We start from the raw sequence: 20032 nt of genomic DNA, 5'->3' as shown, positions 1-20032 counted from the left end.
CCTTTTTTTGACCAAAGACTAAGTAATCATTTTAAAGTGTAATTTTCCTGAACCACAAATATTAGGTATAGTGTAGGAGAGCAACTCACACAAATGAAAATAAAATTCAATATCTACTGGGGGTTTAGCAAAAAAAAAAAAAAAAAAACAACAAAACAAAAAAAACCACCAGCAGCTAATTAGACTGTCTGGATTCTGGTGAATGAGCAATGCTTTTGGTTGTCCCTGTTCTTTTTTTCCACACTTAAAAGCTGTTCATTATATTTTGCAGTCACACACATTTTGAGAGCCTGAAAGCAAACAGAAAAAAAGCTGCAAAGTTATTTACATTTCACTAGTCAGACTCCAAGGTCTTAATGAGATGTCACTAGCTCTGAGGTGGATAAAAAGCCCAGCATCAAAAGCAATCTGTCACATGATTTCAGAATCCCATAGTCTTTCTTTTAATATGCAAGACATTATTAGAGTAGACTTTATTCAGAAACTTTGACAGAGTCAGTATCAAATGGAAAAAAAATGAAGCAACAAGCTTCTGCAGCTGCATCAAGTTGGCAATGGAGCAAGTGCCCAAGGTAACTAAGACAGATAAATTTTAGCTTCTTAATTAAAACAGTGGAATATTTCTATGTTGTGGCTTTCATGAGGCAAATGTCTGGAAATTGTGTCATTAATCTAAAGCAGGCTGACTCTACCCATTCTGCGTGTAAGTAGAGAACTCAGATCCAAAAGGCAGTGTTGTACAAAAATACTAATTCATCAAACTGAAATAAAAAGGGAAAACCCTTAAAGAAATTTCAATTCCTGTATCGAACAGAGCATTCATCCAAAGTTCATCCAAAAGTACAGCTTTCACAAAAGTCTAATTCCTGTCTCAAAAAAAAAAACTTCACAGAATACACAAGCAAGTAACATGTTAGTACAATGACAGCCTTCAGTGAATCTTTTTCCTGCAGTATTTCAACATTCACACCCTATCAAGGTATACAATTAAATGTATTAAGTAAATTAAGGTAGAACTTTACTTCTGAAAAGTAGCTAACTTCTAAGAATTAAATATTTTGAAATCTTCAGTTTCTATAGTTTGACTTACAACACACACTGATATGGAGAGTCCCACATGTGTCTCAAAGAAACACCAAAACAAAGCCAACAAAACACTTTTATTGTAGCAACACTATATGATTTGAGGTTTCCTCTCTTTTACCGTGTTGCAGCTCACTCTTCAGAAGGACAGTTATTCATGAAGTTGTAAGACATCTCTGTTTTGCTGCAGTGCTAAAGGTTAATGCAGACCATGGCCTGTTGCACTGATGGTTCTTACTGGGACACATGAGAAGGTGCACTGGACAGTTCAACCAACGATTTGTTACTATTCCCATTTTCCCTTTTAAACACTCCCACTTCTTCCACGAAGTGGATTGTTACTTTTTTTTTCCCTCCCCTCCTTCTGGTAAGCAGAACAGAATTTGCTAGATTGATTTTTCTCTGCATTTTGAACATTTTCATGACAAATTCACATATCTCTTGTCTGACAATTAACATCCACTTTGAGCAATGTAGTATCTGAATATGGTGCCTTAGTTTTACAGGGTAATAGAACAGTGTCATGTGAAAACATATGAAATTATTTTCATATAGAAGTATAAATAATGCAATTTAAATAATATAATGCAAAAATCTCACGTTACAACTCAAATCTTAAAAAAATACCATTCCAAAGAATTTGAGGGTAGAAACAATTTGAAAGTTGAGAAAACAGAGCACTGCTACATAGGGAAGAGACATTATTTAAATCACAGCTCTTACCTGTCTTTCACAATAAATTTATCTTGATCATCAGTTTCCATTTCTTCAGATTCTTCATTCACAGTTTTAATTATACCATTTTCTTTGTTTTCATCATTCAGAAACTCATACCGCCCATGTTCTAAGGCTGCTCTCCAAGCCTGTCTGTCTGTAACCTGAAGCAAACATACAAATTTGAAGTTTCTGAAGAATCAAAGGGTACAAAACTTTTAGTGTCAATTACTGTCTACACAATTTAATTATGCTTTCAGTAAAAACTGTAATATGCAAGAGTTCTCATGTAAGTTACAGACTTGCCGGCACCACTGTGCTTCTAGGTATTCTACAACTCACAAATACCTTAATAGCCCCCAGTGTTCCTTGGTAGATCCTGTCTTCAATGTCCAAAAGAAAGTCTCTAAGTCTCAGTTCAAGCTGCTTCTCTGCAGACACATGAGATCCATCATGGGCATTCTGCATCCTTCCCCGTCCTGAAGGAGGTCTAACATCACTTTGAGGTTTGTCTGCAAGAATACCAAGCAACTTCACGTTAGTGGACTTTGCTCCTTAAAGTAGCCACTGGTGGAGAGAACAATAGTAGTACAGGGCAGAACAAACCAAACACACAGGTTCAAAACTCCCTTCTTATATGTAGTGACAGTTGCCAACACCAACATCTCCACACCAACTAAGGATTCAGATCCAACCAAGCAGAGAAAAATTTTAAGGGAAGACCTACAGATTATCATCTACTCATCCCAACACACAAGATGAGAAACCCTTGTCAATTTAAAAGTCACTACTTTGTCTTAAAATACTTTCTAAACGAGTAGATAATCAACAATGACTCTGTTGTAAGTGCAAGGAATAAAGTCCATTTCACTTGACAACCCTTACTTTAAAGGAGAGCTCCTCAGTTTTCTTTCCTGCACAGATCTTTATCATGGCAACATTTAAAACAAGCTTATGCAACTGACAGCTGCAAAAACTAACAGAACAATATGTAATCCCTTTTAAAAACCTAACTTTAAAACAAAACAGAAATGAAACATAACACAGGCACAGACTAGACTGACTGTCCCCTCTAATTAAAGGTTTTGGGGAAAAAAAGGAAGAAGACAGCAAGATCATTTATTAAAAAGAGCTGATGATGGGCTATCAAGCAAAAACCCCTTCATAAAGTAACTCAAAATTAATGCAAAACCTCAAAAGCCAAAAGGAGCTGAAAGGATGCCCAGATCCTAAATTAGCGCTTGTGAATCTGCGTAGGTGGCAAACATTCCTGTTCACAGGATCTACCTTAAATCCTAGGAATGCAGTAATAAGGAAATATGTGCAAGAACTTGGAGGTACTTAATAAAAAGTTACCATAACACTGCTGTTAAGGAAGTACAGGATAAATTTCTAAGATGCTCTCAATGGCAGAAACAATTCCCTGTAAGTGAAAGTAACTATGCAAATGTTCTCAAAATGCATACTAGCATATTCTGATGTCTGGACGTGGGAAATATCCTTTCTGGATTAAAAATCTTGTTTTTTCTTGAGCAGAACTGAAACAGCAGCAATAAGCTTGCAAATAATTGATGAGGAAAAGTTAGTGGGTACTGGAATAGAATCAAGTGATAGCACATATCAGCTTTATCTCCATTCTTTCCTGCATGGGAACTTAAAAAGGGAGAAGGGCCGCCTACAGCCTAAAAGTGATTCTTGCTTGTCCTGCAAGTTGAGTGAAGGGAATACGGTAGCAGTTGGAGTCCACAGCAGTAAAGCTCCCTCCAAAGTACAGTTATACACTGCCACTTATCACTGCTTGTCACACAGAGGAAGCGGCACTGGTATTGAACCACTGGATTTGAATTTTTTTGATTTCTGTTTAAGTTCAAAGCTACTTAAAAAAAAACACAACAAAACATAATCAGTGTTATTGTACAATTAGCAAGAGATGAAACATGTATGGCTGTGAAAATCAAGTTGCTTCAGGGCAGAAAGCAACATGAAATGCACCACACAAAATACAGATAAAGGCGCAGCAACTAGGAACAGAAGGAACCACACACATGCATAATCAGAAAATTACAGAGATTTTCTCACCAAACCCCACAAACATAGCCATAAACCTCCAAATAAAGCTTAATTACTATGCAGAAACTCTGTCCCATACTAGTTTCCACTGAGAGAAATGGTAGATCAGGTATGAATTTACATATGTGATGCGTTCATGGCATGCCCTGGCATATACACACTCCAGTAAAACAGAACTCAGCTCTGATACAAGTAATTCTCCCTTGCCCCAATACAGCTAACATGAAGTCTTCACAGTAATTTTGCATAATTCAAAACAAAATGCAATTTCTTAAATATTCCTCCCAAAGGAATTAGTATGACCCTGCAGTATGCATTCCCTTGTTCACGATAGGCCAATAAAGGCTTTCGAAAGATTTTCATGCATTATAATGTTATGAAAGAGCATGTCCTACTCAGAAATCAAGGTAATAGTAATTGCCTCCCTTTGCAGTGTTTCTGTCTCCAGTGTCGTATCTTGTGTCTGCTTTCATCAGACTGGAAATGAGGACATCAGATGATCAATACTATGATTTACCTTCAGCAGACAGTAATCTTTATTCCCCAGTTAATCTTTTCCCAAAGCTCAAATTACTTCCTAGAGACATTTGTTTAAAAGCCAATCCCATTTTACTAAGCAGTGAGATAACGAAAAAATTACTGCTTTTTTTTTAGCATAAGCCACCAGAAAAATACGAAAGATCCATCAAGGGAAAACCAGCAAAACCCCCAAATAAACCCAAATCCATTTTTCAGAGTGAAACAATTTTTAAGAATAATTCTTATCTCTTAGCAATTGCAATTAAATGAGAATGAGTGGTTTCTAAAAATATTATATAGAAGTTAGAGCTGCATAAGCAAGACCAAGAATTTTTCATTTCATTTACCTGGAATATGGAATTTTTCCACAGGAAAACTGCTTAGTTGTTCATATATTCTACTTTTCTCTTGTAAAAGAGTTTCTTTTAAGGCACTCTCCCTATGTCCTCGGGAATTGAGAGCCTCTAGGAGTTGGTCCAGTTGTTCCCGAGAATTGTAAAAGCACCAACGGTTTGGTTTATATACTGGCCTTGGCACCTCTACGACAACACTGGTGTGTGAATCTTGGTCAATATTGGAGGTAGATTCAGAAGATTTCAAAGACTCTCCAGTTTTACTGAATACCTGAGGTTCATTTGTGCAAGACTGTACACTATTCTGAAAGGAAGAGGTTCGAGGCAACAACATGTCTTCTGTTAGACCAGAATAGTCCTCTTCTATAAACAATCCAGGAACAGAGGGGAAAATCCAGTAGCGTCGGTACAGACGATCACGACCCAATGGGGTGATATTTGTGCAGGCGGTTGCATTCTGAATCTTTTCTAACAGTTCCTTCTCTTTCTTTTGTTGCTCCTGCTTTAAAGCTTCTTCATCTTCAGCAGTAAAAGGTTCACTCTTTACACAAGCAGTCTCTTCTTGTCTTGTAAATTCCTTATATCCATTTTGCCCTCTCCTTCCTAAAAGTTAAAGGAAGAAGTATGACAGCAACGCACTTATAAATTCTTTCCTTAACCAAAAACTCAAGGAAATAGTGGGGTTTTCAGCTGTCCCTTTGTGATTATCAAAACTCACAGTCTTAAGGCCATCAGTCAAGAAGCAATACTAGTTTTGTTAAAGAAAAATTCAAATGATTATTCCCCTTCCCTTGATAAAGGGGTAGCCATCTTTAGCATACTTTCAATTTGCAGAACCTAGAGCAAGTCTCATTTACTGACATTGTCATTTTTAGCACTATAAAAAAGCCTAGAATTTTAATAAAAGTATGTTATAGAAGTACTCTACTATGATAAAGTGAAATTCTAGCAATTTCATTATTGAGTGCAAACTGGTCTGGATTTAATTTATCCTACTCAGAATGCTAAACTTTAGCCTCACAAAGGCCTCAAGCAAGACCAGGACCCCTAGATAAGAAGTTTTATCAAAAACTCAGTTATGTTACTGCTCCTTTTTTCCCCCTCCCAATATATATACTACTATAATGTCCCCTAAAGTTATGCCAGCTGAATATACTCCAGTTTACATTTTAGTTTACCGAAGAATAAGGTCCTGACAGTCATCTAGAAAAGTACATCTTATAGCTGACACATGTAACAGTGAACGATGCTGTTGGTGCTCAATTTCTACCAATTTCCAGTGTGACCTTCAGCTTCCCCAACTGCATGAATGAAATAACAGCTATCTGCCCTCCCATCACAATGCCTCAAACATGGGTATTGAAGAATCTTGAAATTCTATTTAAGATAAGAGCACTACTCATGACTTTGTCAGGCAACAGCCTGGGTTTTAGACAATGAGGAGTCTAGAGATCAAGTAACAGAAGAAACTGGAGTGTGAAAGGACATACAGCCCAATGCTTTAACAGCATCAGGCCAGCTCGATGCACTTAACAGCCCATTATAATCTTGTCTGGGTGGGGTTTTTTTGGTTTTGCTTGTGGGTTTGAGGTTTTTTTTCCTCTTTTTCTTTAAAAAGTTTACGAGAAAGATTGATACTTGATAAAAATTTACTATAAACCCCAAGAACTTCCCAGATGCATGCATGTGTGTGTGCATACATGTACACAAATGAACAAATCCATTATAGTATTACCCCTTCTTCGTTTTTTGTTTGGTCCCAACTCTTCTTCATCTTCTGTCACTGTGTCTGCATCTTGCTCTTTACGTTCAACTTCTTTGCTCTCTGTACTAGTATCAAGGTCTTCCCGTTCCTCCTCCCTGACACATAAAAAAAATAACCAAAAGGTGACTAAGTGACCAGCCGTTAAAAGCTGAATAGAATGAAAAGAAAAAGAATACACAATATGGCACTTTCAACACAAACTGCATTTTCCTCTCAGAAGTACTTAAGCTAGTAGAAGACCTATAATGCCTTAAAAAAAAAAAATAATTTTAAGTCATATTATATTAAAACCCAAAAGAAACCCACTGAACTGTAAATGGAAAGTTCTATATTAAAGACAAAATTCTGCCCTTTGGTATTCACTCTTTCATTTGAAGAGCATTATTATAATTAGATCCTTTGTCAAGATATTTTATAGTGTAGTTCTACTGACCTCAATTTTTTTCATGACTAAAAAAATGCTTCCTCAGTAAAATGTACACTGTTTCATAAAATGCTTATTACACATTTTTCCCCTCATGTAGCAAATATAATGAAAAACCTAAAGAACTACATGCAATAATTACAGGATAATATTCCTCCCCCTCCCCCAGCTGGAGTTTCAAAAACATAGTACAAATCTGCCTTTGGCCCATACTTACTTTTTGCAAGCAAATATACTTAACTAACACCCTTCCTCAAACAGGTAAAGATACACTGTTGTATTTACACTTTTTTTTTTTTTTCTGGAATCAGATACAGCTGCATCTGCGTGAATTTTACCATTTGAAGCCATACAGCTTCACTAACAGAATAAAAAAAGAATTTTTAGTTTTATGGAAATCACCTGGGATAGCATGGCATTTTTTTAAAAAACAATCAAAAACCACTATGTAATTTGATTTATAAACTGTCATGTGAGGTCAGTACTGTGTAGCTCAGATCAGACCAGTTCCACAAACTAGAATGGTCTATTATGATGATATTCATAAATCTGAAATCAATGCAAGACTAGTACAAAAACCACCCCAACATTTTGTAAGTTTCTCATGTCAGTAGCTTTTTACAGAGTTATGAATATAATAATAATGAGTTGATTTTAAAAATAAAAATCTTTCACAAAGCAATTCTAGAACACTAGGAAGAAAAATGAAATCAACATTGATGGCTACAGACTTAAAATATACCTTCGTATATGACTGAGAAAATTAAAACTAAGTAAGGAAGGTCTGGCCAAATCACTAAGTGCTCTATCGTATGTATCACAGTAATAGCATGTATCATACCCAACAGATACTTCTACCGCAGCATTTCTTTGCTCCTCTTCCTTCAGCTTTTCTTGTTTCTCTTTCATTTTTAACTCTTGTTCTTTTAACCTTTCTTCTTTCCTCTTACGTATCCTAATAGTAAGAAGAATATAGAAAAACAGTTGCAATTAATCTAGTCCCTGATCTGTCTGCATCTGTTTTCTTTTATACTACAGCATCATCTAAAAAAACAACAGTATTGTGGGAAAGCACAACGCAAGGTTTCACTCCTCACTGTGAAAACCTAGGGATCTCAGGAAATCACCACAGAACACAAACACTACTACTGGTTATCGCATACCTTTTGCAGCTGAGGAATTAATCTAATTTGTAGCAATAAAATTTAGCTTTCCATATCCTAGTTTTACCTTGCTGCTGCCGCCTCTCGCTCTTTGCGATGCTGTTCTGCTTTTAATTCTCTGAACTCTTGTTTTGCCTGTCGTAACACATCAACAGAGTCCTCAATAAAATCTCGAGTGGAGACGAGAGTCAGAAGTTTCCCACAGAGGGCATGAAGGATCTTCATCTTCTCTCCTAATAAAATTTAGATCACTTCATTATAAAACTGATAAATAAGCCTTACGCTTACACACTCCAGACTGATGATTGGCTCTCACTTGAGAAAAAATTAACAGTCAAGCATTTGTATAAGTGTACCAGATGCATTTGCAAAGCAGCATTTCCTGAAAAAGATATGCTTTGCTCAGAGATGCAAGCCTTTAATTTATTAACTTTAAGCACTGAAAGAACTAAAATGCAACATTATCTTCAAAATGGAGATAAGTAACAGTAGGTAGTATTTCTTTCCTCCATTTCCAAATAACATACAACAGACCTAAACCAGAACAGCAATAAAAAGCAGGGGCTGAATGAAACACTCAGATGCTTCTCCCAGAGAGATCCCCTTCTGCAAGTGAAACTAGTATTTTTCTAAATGGGATTTTAAAAAGCTACTCAGAAGCAATGAGACTGCCTAGCTCTGCAATCTCTGATTTGCTTGTAGGGGCCAGAGCATAGGGGGTAGCTGTTGGTCTAGGTGATCTCCAGAGGTCCTTTCCAATCTGGATTATTCTATGATACAGTAAATTTCAACCATTATTGATCTGAAGCAGTTACAAAACTGATCACTTGATGAGCAATCTAATAATTTCTAACATTTATTGTCTTGTTATTACCTGGCAACAAATCATACACTGAGGTACTTGAAAGTTTCTTCAAGAGACCAGGATTACTTAGTCTCAGCTCCATGCAAGCATCATCAGTAGCATCAAACCCTCCTCGTTTCTGGTAACGGTATTTTGCATTGGCTGATGTTACATCAGCGCCTGACGCTAGAATGTGAAGTCTGAGAATCTCAGAAAGAGTGCAGCTATCAAGATCCAAGTTTTTCAGATTGCAGCCTACAGTTGAGAAGAATGAACAGTTATTTTATATAGGCATTTAAACGTATATGCGTATTTAAAAATATGCTTTAAAATACAGAGCAAATTAATAACAGCAACAAAATAAGAAGTGAAACCCACACATACCCTGATGTAACTGGGGCCATGCAGCTGCCAAAGTTGCAACTGCAGACAGTGCAGATTTTGTGGGGTCTGTATCTTCATCCAAAGCCTCTGTTAAATCTTTAAGGAAATAAACACTTTATTCTAGTGCAAATTAAGACTTGTACTGTGGAGGGGAGGAAAGCAAGCTGGTTTTTTGTAAGTTGCAGACAAAGCAGGAAGAGGGCCAAATATTTACAAAAGCATCAATGTATTCAAAACTCAATTCAACATCCAAATTAAAATTTACATGTCTTTAAATGCAACTAAAAATCCAACTAAAACTAAGGACATGCACCACATGCTATACGCTGTTTTCCTTATGAGCTGTTAAAGCAACCACAATGCACAAAACATGCAAAATGGCAACATAAAAGGCAGCAAAAACAAATCCGTAACACGCTTGAAAGCAAAACCAACCAACAATGTAAGAAAACCTGTATCTCGTTCCCTCAAATTAACCGTTATTTCCTATCATCATTCTGCTTTTTAGGAAAGGCCATCCAAACCAATCACACATTTTGATACTGGCTATCACCATTCACTGTATACTTTTAATATGTAACTAAGACATAGCCTTACTGTCTTGCACAAATACAATTAATAAGGCATTACAAAGAAACCACATTTCACCAAAACAAGCATCTACACTTCATAAGGAGCATCACACATTAGCAAACTGACCAGGAAAGCAGGGCAGTGAAAGGGAGAAACAGCAAAATTCCTGTTTCTTAGATAAAAGTTTCCTTAGCACTTACAGGTATTTCTCCAGAGGGCTGGCAGATTCTTTCCAGTGTTGTATACGGTTTCATCAATTTCACTTTATTCAAATCCAAATCATTAAGCAGTTATACAGCCACCAAGTCAGTAAAGAGCCACAAACCCAAACTAAGACTACATAAAAAGCAAATCCACAAGACTTTTATATGATGATTGATGTTTGACAACTGTCACCCAGACACTCCAAAAGTAACCTGTGCACCTCGCCTCTCACTCTATCTGTATAACAGTTCAAGAAAGCACTGCACACACCAAAACCTGTACACCCATGGTGTTTGCTGTTGCAGAAGCACTGTTGGTACAAAACTGCAGTGAGCAAACATGCTGACTACTACTAGTTCGGTTATCCAGAATTATAAAGCCAAGAACATGGAATTCTTTTACAGGAAAGAAGATGTCTAAAGGTGACAAGACATGAAAGTTCCAAGGCAAGTACCAGATAAAGTGCCCTTCCCACAGCTCTGCTAAATTAGAACCGGCAGATTCTTTTGCAACTGCCAGCCCTGTATCATCAAATTAAAACATGAAAGTTACAATTTTTCTGATCAGTCCTATGAGTAGTAAAGAAACTAATCAACTATTCTATGATTACCTGATAACGGGATCCTTGCTTATATTGCCCAAGCAATACTCTGAGTAGTTAAAAGATACCATTTAATTGCTAAATGCAACAGTAATTAACATTCAGTTTAAATTTCTTAACACTGTATCAAATCTGTAATTTTATTCAATTAAAAAGAGCAGACTCCACTGCTGAAGATACTGCCCATATTTTATACAAAGGCATTTTATAGATTGGACACAAATCTTAAGAATGAGAATATTCCTAGTTTTCAAGGAAGGAATTAAAGGGAACTCCCTCCCTGTACCTCATGTATCTGTCTTATGGGGGCACCACGGGATTCACTTGACCTCAAATGGGGAGGGGCTCTGATGTTCCTATCTACTGCTAATGAGATAAAGATTAGCAGAAGGGTCAAAACTTCTCCTTTAATTAGTCAGCAAATCTGGCAGTCCATAAACACAGGACCACATAGATTTGGAACAAAGCCTGTACTTTCTTCTCATCAGTGGTTAGCATACAGTAAAAACCTCTGAAGAAGTGGGCAACGTCAACCTTAAGAGTCCAAAGGCAGAGGGACTCTAAGATCCTTTACTGGAAAAACACGGAGACAGGGTAGCATCTGGGAGTTGTGGATGCATACTTCTGAGTCTTGAAGGGCAATGAATATTGAATTCTTGATTACAGTCATGCTGGGGAGTTTTAAGCTTTAATCCAGATAGGTCCAGAATGACTTTTTTTTTTTTTGCTAGAGACCTTTGAGAAGATTTAGGAAATTGCCTTGTTTCCTGACCCTCAGAAGAAACATCTCACAGTGCTGAAGGAAGAGGAGGAAAGTGAAGACAAGTTTTCCTCGCCTCCAAAACATAAGCAGTGCTGTTAAAAGCTTATTATGCTTTGCTGGATACAATCGTAGCAACAATAAGCTTGTTTTTTCTCTATTCCCCCCAGAACCCACCCTCCATGCCCAGTTTAAAGCTTTAATTTCAGACAACAGAGAAAAAACAAGTCCATTTACATAGAATATCCATGCATAATAAGACAAGGTTAAACAAAGAAATGCCATTAATCATGCAGTTTAAAGTTAATTCCAGTGGAATTTCAATTTTTCAACAGTAAAATTAAGGATCTGACCTTTGGTCTCAGCATCAGCTATTTGATCTTTGGCCACTTCCTCTTCCTCTTCGGCCATTGCCTGAAAGATGGCAGTCAGGAAGAAAAACAGCAATTCACACAGTGGGCCTTCAGTGTCATTTCCTACAAGAGCTTCCTCTAAAACTTCTGTGAATAAAGTTTAAGAAGCGTCACTTTTGCCGCAAAGTTGGAAAACGATTATGTACTGAAGAACGAAAACATTTTTTTCCTTCAGGTATAAGTTACTTTTCCATAATTTACTGCAAATATTCCTAAGGTGATGGTGTTAGAAACATGGTGTCCAGAAAACATTATTTTCTTAACGTATAACTGCAAGCGTAAAGTACAAGTAGCCATTTTAATAATTAGATTAACAACTTCTACATTGAAATTTTGATTTTTATAAACATTGCAGAAGTTGACTGTGAAGAGCAAACTACATTGATATGCACATGAAAGCACTGACATATTAAAGCTGCAGAGAAGATTTTGTAGCACAGGTACTTGGATGCACCTAAGATGTTTGGCTGTTTGGTAGGAGAAGGAACACCAAAAAATCAGGGCACCTTGCCACATAAATGACAACTTGCCTAAAGTCACTCCTTCAGGAAATTCATCTTGAAGATCAAAAAGTTCCCCAAAAGCGTACAGAAACTCCAAAACCATCAGAGCATCACCAAAGATCTCGGGAGGAAGCCTTGTCTTCACTGGCACTGGAATAGGAAGTTCCTGCAATCCAAATGGGACAACTTAATATTGTCTATGGTTTCTGCAGAGTACACAACTGATTAAAACAAAACAATCTACGATTCTAAGAAGTGTACCTGTCAGGTTTCCTTACATTTTACTGAAAGTAGTTCTGCAAGACACAAACTGTTATTACGGTAACATCTGTGGCAGTACTAACTTTAAAAACCGGCATGCATGCTACTTGGATGATATCTCAACCTTCTGAGATAAAAATTTACTCATGTTCATGCAGTTGAATGATTTCGTACATTTGTTTAAAGGAGCTCAAACCCACTACAAGTTAAGAACACTGGCTGCCAAGATTTTTCCTTTAAACCTGTATTATTTCACAAGAGTTTTGTATTTAAGTTTGCTGGAACTGCCCAGACAAGCAAAAACAAACATATTCTTAAAAAGTTACTCACTATTGCCTGCGAAGACAAGTAAACAAAACCCCAACATGTTCACATAAAACCACACCCATCTAGTACTAGGATATGCAAAATCATGTCTAATGACTGTTTTGGTATTTGGGTTTTTGCATTGGTAAGGCAGTTACGATAGCTACAGACACTCTGAAGGGAACTGATGGAATCACGTATCAAGACCACTTAACAGAGACACCACTTCCAAATCAGAGACAGCAGTTTGCAATACCAAGTCTGATTTTTCAAATTAACATCTTGATGTAAGTCTCCAAGATTCGTCTTCACTTAATGTTTCTTAGTGGACAGAGTCAAAAAAAATCAGCAAAGATGGCTCTTTGCCACAAAGGTGGTAGCTCACAAACATCAACACGAAGAATGCCAAACCCTGTGCTTTCAGAAGAACACAGTAAGGCATTCCATACATTTCTGGAGAAGGGAATTTTTTGAAAAGCAGTTCTTACCTAAACTCATCTTTATTTATAGTATTGCTAATTTTCACTGTAGTGGTACTACTTTCCCACCCCTCCCTTTTTCTTATCCAATTGAAGCATAGCAGCACTGTTTTGCTCAGCTTTGTCTTGTTTTGGCAATGCTCTTCCCTTTCTTGTTTCTTCTCCCTTTCTAAACACAGCCAAGAGTTTTCACCCTCATCTTCAAGGGACTACACAGCTCTCCTTGAAAATACATTCAATTCTCATATTGCTCCCAACCAGTGCTACTCCTTCAATTCATTTAACACTCTTCTCACTTGTCCTCCTTGTACTTCTCATGTTTCCATGTGTATTCCAAATAAACCCCATCCTTGTGCTTCTGACAATTTTTCCTACCTTTTCTATCCCCTGCCAAAAATAATCATAATAAAGTGTAAATAAATACGCATCACTAGACAATCTTCTATTATGTACAACCACACAAGAATATTCTTGTTTAAAACATTACGCTCTTTGGGAAGTAAATTCTTGTTACTTTCTACATGTTTCCAGGATCATCCAGAGAGATGCTCACTAAGCAAGGATACTGCTAGAGTTTAAATCAAAAGAATGCCACAGTCTTTCTACCTTTTGCAGCCAAAAACTTCATTTCATTACTCCAATCTTTTAAGTAACACAAGTCTATTCGAGGTGAACACATCTTGTATATTTAACAGGTAAGTCAGGCATGCTCAAAACCCTCCACACTAAGATCAGCGGCTTTAAGAATGTTCCATGGTAAGACTGGGAACAGCCTGTCAAGTTTTTCTGGAGGGTGAAAACGCAGATGATCCTATTAGCATCACCACTGGGAAGTATTACATGACTGCAGGTGATGCACAACCTCCTGCATTTGGATCAGATCTAGATCCACCTCTGCATTTGGGAATCTACCTTGGGGACTCCTGTAAAGTTCAAACTTGACCTATTCCCAATTCAGTCATACCTTAAGATCATCACACTCCATATCCTCCCGGGGCTTACTCCATTGTTTCAGATATTCCACATATTTTCTTTTTTCTTCACGTAGCTTCTCTCTTTCCTGAAATGGTGTCACAATTGTATATAAAATATGGTCAGAATGCCCTATTAACAGTTTCTAGAACTGCATCACTTACTATCTCAATCAAAAAATAATTATCGAATTTAAATGAAATTAATGTTGGTGGGGTTTTGTTGTTTGGTTAGTTTTGGGTTTTGCTGGTGGGGTTTTTTTGTTTTGATTTTTATTAATGGAAGCAGATGAGGGAAAAAAATAAAAAGATCTAAAACAAGTATTTAGGCAAGCTCTCACAAAAAAGATCACCAAAATAGGTAGCGGATGTGGCAAAGTACAGTGGAATAAATAATTTCTTTATATTCAAGGTGATAAAAAGTTATTCAGCAGTTTCCATCCAAGGAGAAAACACAACAAAACCCACAACTTTTTAAACACACTGTGAAACTGATCCAGTACAGTCTTTAACATTTAAATATAAGACAACCATCAAATCAAATACTATCATGCATTATTGACAAAAAAAACCCCACCACACTACTTCAGAAGTTCAAAGAGAACTTTTTGTGAACTAAAATTTTAATATAGAGAATTTTATCCAGAAATATAAATCCATGTGATCTTATAACTGCCTATTCTTCTAAAGTGCATTTCTCTGACTGAAAACAATTAAAGGAAAATAACTTGAAGCAGACAGCACCTAAGAAACAAGTAAACTAATAAAGCCATTGTACTGTTTCTTATGAAATATATATACTGCAAATGCATTACTTTTTCCTTTTCTATTTTGAGTCTCTCTTTTTCTTCTTTCTTCTTCATCCTTTCTTCTTCTACAATCTTCTTTAATTCTTCTCTCTTTTTTTCCTTATCTTCTTTCTCCTTTTTCTTGGCTTCTATAGCATTTGCCTTCTCTTGTTTTAATTTAGCTTTTTCAAAAGCTATAAAGGGGAGAAAACCAAACCAAACCAAACAGACCACAGTTATTTTTTCTTTTACAAAATGTTAATTTTATTTTTGTGTGCTAAATAATCTGACACTTTTATAATTACCATATGAAGAAGATATTGTTATGAAGACTGAATTGTTTCTATGCCAACCAGAAATTCAATCACTTGAAAGTTCTTTACAGAATCAGAATTTTGAGCCTGTTATACGTTTTACAATGTTGTCATCACTGTAGTAAAGTCAAATTTCTGTTTTATGAGTACACAGAAGTTTATTACTTGTTCATTGGTTTCTATCAAGTGACATATAAAGATAAGAACTGATTCCAACCACATATAATGACAGCAATGTATTTCATGTTTAGTAATGACTACTTAATAGAAGCGTGTCAAAACTAGGTATCACATAAACCCATGAAATATCTGCGATAGTAAAATCCTTTAAATAAGTGATATTTAAATATTTAATTATTGCTGAAAAGTCAGCATGTTTGAAGCCTACTTAGTATTTCAGTGGGGTTTGTGTATGTTTCACTTTTTACACAGTTTAACTGGAACTCTAATTAGTAGTAAAATGTTACTGCCTGAAGAAACCCCAATTTCTTTGTAGATGTCTGCAGAAGAACAGCAGGATACAAATTTCCACTTTCTGTGGACAGACAATGTCAACCCACTGGACAGGCTAACAAATAAAAGCGGGTCAGGGAGCTTAACATTTTAAATTAATATACAAGAAAGCTAGAATCAGAAGTGAAGAAAATTAAAAAAGAACCTTACTTCCTATTACCAAGTGGATAGCACTCCAAAAGGATTTTGATTACATTTTCCCGTAAAATTCTGAAAATGGGCTAGATTTATTTTACAGATAGCTACTACACATGCCAGCAATGTCTTTCGCTCAGTAAACTGGGTTTTCAGGTACAACAGGACAACACAAAGATAAAATTAAGCCAGAACATCTTAACCTGCCTTCTAGAAGCTGTAGTTAACACCACACAAGAAAGGAAGCAGCTTTGATGTTGATCAGCTATTACCTTGTTCTATGCTGCTTTTTCCAGCACATAAACAAATAGATGCTAGTTGTACAAAACAGTGGACACACAAGTTTAGTGGAGCCCCTTAAGCCTTGTGTCCCAATCTCCTATGAGGAAAACAGCCCTGAGCAGCCCCAAACAATTCTGCATTTATTTAAGCAGAGCTGGACCATACAATTTTCAGGTGTTCCTGCCATCCTAAAGCATTCTATGATAATGGAAATGAGAGGTAAAAAACAGAAGTTCACTGAAGTATTTCCACAGATGAAAACCTTTCTTTAGGAAGGACATCAGTCCTTAAAATCCAGAAGGATATTTCCTTGTCTGAGCTTTATCTCCTCAAGATGCACCACTTTACCTACTTAAACCCATACGAAAGACATGTGGGACACCTTATTTCATTTGAAATCAAGTTTAAATAGATCTGAAACAGGTCAAAACCCAGCTAAAATAATTCAGTCCATCCAAAATAAAAGCATCTTTAGTGATTTGTGCTCTTTTAATTGGAAAAAAAATGAATACACGTTCTAAGTAATCTTGGAGAACATTTAGACATACCTTAAATATCTACACAGAGACATCTTCAGAAAGACTCAATGATTCCCTTAAGGATTATTACAGGTTTAGAAAGAACTGCAGTTTTTTTAAATTCTGAGGCAGGTTTTTCATTTACGTATTTTCCTCATACAACAGATTGTATTAAATGTTCATGTTTTGATATAAATTATTTCACAATCCAAACTTAGGCAAAAATTTATTTTGCTCTTTATCTGAGATAGAAAGCAACACAGCTGCACCGCAAGCTTCCTACATTTCCGCAGTTCAGTAAAATAAATACAACAACCAAACAACACACACTAATTCAGGAAATAACCATTCTAACCACCAAAAGGAGCACTTTGCAATAGTGCTGTAGCAGTGCACTCTTATTATATTTTCCCTTTGAAAAGTACAACCTCAAAAATATTCTAATTATGGCCTCCTTGCAGACCTGTAAAAACTGGTTCTCCTAGTCATAAGACTAAACCTCAACTTACCCATGGCCTGTGTATCTTCTTTTTGCTTCTGGAACCTTGTCTTTTCCCTTGTTACTTTAGTTTTGTTTCCTTGGGGATTTCGTTTAGCCACAATCTTGTCCTCCTAATAGAAAATTTGGAGGGGGAGTGGAAAAAAACAAAAAAGAGCATAATATCTACAGTGAAAGGACCAACAACAGATATTGCAATTTTTTTCTAACAGTTCTCTGAAGAATAAAAGCAGGGTCTAAGAGTTTCCCACAAACTCCTCAGAGATTTTGATTAATAGTTCAGGGGAGCAGTGACACACAACCTTGTTCTTGCAGCTTTCTGTTCAAATAGCTTGGTGCACTAAGCTTTGCTGCATTTAAAGATAAGCAAGTCACATAACTGCAGCTGAGGGCAAGTGACATAGCTGTATCTAAGAGTATAAATTAAAGTTTTTTAGCAAATTCCAGAAGGGACAAATACGCTACACATCTTCACAACACACTGAAAAACTAGTTTCTTGGTGGGATCACAGAAATAAGATAGATAAAATTAAGATAACCTATCAATTATGGTCCCTTCTACCAGCTTAACTATAAAGCAATCTACTTTAATAGCAACTATGTAATATATCCCAATTCATCCCGGAAAAAAAAAGCAAAAAAAAAAAAAAAGCTTGACAACCTTATATTCTGTTATGAAAGTTCAGAAAAAACAGAGGAACTTACAGACTTTGCTGATATGTCTTCAAATAGAATTGAAAGTGTTATTACTCACAAGACTACTGGCTGCCCTCTTTGGAGGTCTCCCTCGCCGTTTGCTTGCAGGACTGAAGATAAATGTGGGTGGGTCATCAGGAAACAAGTAGGAGAAATTTTGCTCTGCTAGATTGTATTTTGCAATTGATGTTGCCTTAATAAGAAAGATGAAAACAGATATTCATTGCAAAATTTTTACCTTTTCATAGACTTATGCTAATTGACGAATCATTAATTCACAAAAGATGACTGTAGAAGCCCATTCCAGCCACCAGAACTCTTCAGTACTTTCGTCTCACTGAAGAACTGGAGACTGAATTCTATCTGTGGTAAAATACTTTCCAGCTAAAACCATTACAACAGGATAGTATCAGCTTACTGTACCAAAACAGAAATAGTTAATTTTTATTTGACTTAGAAATACCAGCCGCATACCTTGAAGAATGAAAACAACTCATGTGATAGACTAAGCAAAAATATGTTTTCATAAACAACATTTTTCTAGATAAAAGCTTCCATTTTTATTTTGGGAACTTTTCTAAACTGGTAGCTAAAGAATAAATTAGAGGATAGAGAACTCTGCTTCATGTACAGAAAAACTACCATCCTGTTTACAAGCAAAAGTTAACAAAAATCTGGTTTTACAGGTTTACAGAGTTCAGTATTCATCCTTTTATTCTGGAGAAGTAAAATATTAACTCATTATATTATACTTACAAAAAGCTCTATCCCACAAATTATTCCTTCTTATTTACCTTAGTTTTAATGACTCCATCATGTGGTTCACAGTGTTGTTTCAGAAAAAGTTTAAGTCTATCACGAGAAAAGAGATGTTTCCTCCGGCTGTGTTAGGAAAGAAAGGTAGCATTATCAACTACATCTTTAATTATTGTTTAAGTACAGCTGACAATATGTGCAAGAACACATGTAATATCAGGACTGACCTTTTTTTCTCATTTTCCTACTTATAAGTTACACTCTTACCATTGTAACAGCCATTCTTTGCAACCCCAATTCAACTAAAAATTTCCTTACGAATAAAACAAAACCCAAGTAATACTTAAACAATTGGTTTACGCATCTGTAATTTTTGTTTGGAAGATCTGGTATGTCCTCTTTTATACAAAGATACAGACCAACTCCACAGCCTATTCATCTCTGCTAGATCTTCCAAACACTTTTTTGTATCACAATAGCTTTTAAAATCCCCAAATAAAACTGAAGTCCAACTGCTTCAGAAGACAAGGAAAACAAACAAGCAAACAAGAACAGCAGGAAAGAAGCATTCACATCTCTCAAAGGGAGAAGTAAGGCACAGACATTTCAAGCCACCAAGTGAGAGAGGTGAATTCACACACTACTTTATCAGGCTGTGGCACTCCTCACTCCAGGACAGTATGTGCTCTAAATGCTTCCTGGCATCCCAGGGAACCTGCACTACTTCATGAGCAGGGGAAAATTAACTGCACAGGAGTAGTTAATGAAAAAAAATAATCTCTATTCATGCTGGAACTAAAAGACATGAAATCACTTAAGGGGTTTGGTTTTTTTCAAAGTATCCTATTTATAAAGTTTCGATGCACAAGCTACTCTTAAAAACAGTTTTAACTAAGTTCAAGACACAACTTACTTAAGCAGCAAAACCTCTTTGCAGCTTCTACTTTAAAGCAGCAAAGCAGTCTGATTGTCAGTATCTGCTCTAACATTTCTAAACCAGTAATGCCACCAGACAGAGCAAGCTCCCAATGCCATTAGTTCAATATTAGAGAAAAGGGTTCTCAAACTTTTTTCCATCTATTCCCATCAGACGCAGCAGCAGGCACAGGTATCAGCAGCAACACCAGCTCTCTTCCATTTG

The 20032-nt window shown here is 36.3% G+C and overlaps 1 protein-coding gene across 3 annotated transcripts in view; it reads right to left on the bottom strand.

Moving 5' to 3' along the window:
• BAZ1A (bromodomain adjacent to zinc finger domain 1A) overlaps nucleotides 1-20032 on the bottom strand; it is a 61661-nt gene that overhangs the window by 14394 nt on the left and 27235 nt on the right. For 2 of the 3 annotated variants that reach the window (XM_065686305.1, XM_065686306.1), the window contains 15 exons: nucleotides 18930-19017; nucleotides 18194-18328; nucleotides 17450-17552; nucleotides 15206-15372; nucleotides 14384-14479; nucleotides 12401-12539; nucleotides 11811-11957; nucleotides 9320-9415; nucleotides 8966-9190; nucleotides 8159-8324; nucleotides 7770-7883; nucleotides 6475-6599; nucleotides 4734-5342; nucleotides 2146-2309; nucleotides 1807-1961 (listed from right to left, as the gene is read on the bottom strand). In XM_065686305.1, the coding sequence (XP_065542377.1) occupies nucleotides 1807-1961; nucleotides 2146-2309; nucleotides 4734-5342; nucleotides 6475-6599; nucleotides 7770-7883; nucleotides 8159-8324; nucleotides 8966-9190; nucleotides 9320-9415; nucleotides 11811-11957; nucleotides 12401-12539; nucleotides 14384-14479; nucleotides 15206-15372; nucleotides 17450-17552; nucleotides 18194-18328; nucleotides 18930-19017 (2529 nt within the window). The remainder of the gene's footprint in view (nucleotides 1-1806; nucleotides 1962-2145; nucleotides 2310-4733; nucleotides 5343-6474; nucleotides 6600-7769; nucleotides 7884-8158; nucleotides 8325-8965; nucleotides 9191-9319; nucleotides 9416-11810; nucleotides 11958-12400; nucleotides 12540-14383; nucleotides 14480-15205; nucleotides 15373-17449; nucleotides 17553-18193; nucleotides 18329-18929; nucleotides 19018-20032) is intronic. The other variant, XM_065686307.1, reaches the window with a different exon arrangement.

The sequence above is a fragment of the Lathamus discolor genome, chromosome 6 (genome assembly GCF_037157495.1).
Source record: "Lathamus discolor isolate bLatDis1 chromosome 6, bLatDis1.hap1, whole genome shotgun sequence".
In the NCBI taxonomy this organism is placed as follows: Eukaryota; Metazoa; Chordata; class Aves; order Psittaciformes; family Psittacidae; genus Lathamus; species Lathamus discolor.
This window is presented reverse-complemented; position numbering and strand designations above follow the sequence as displayed.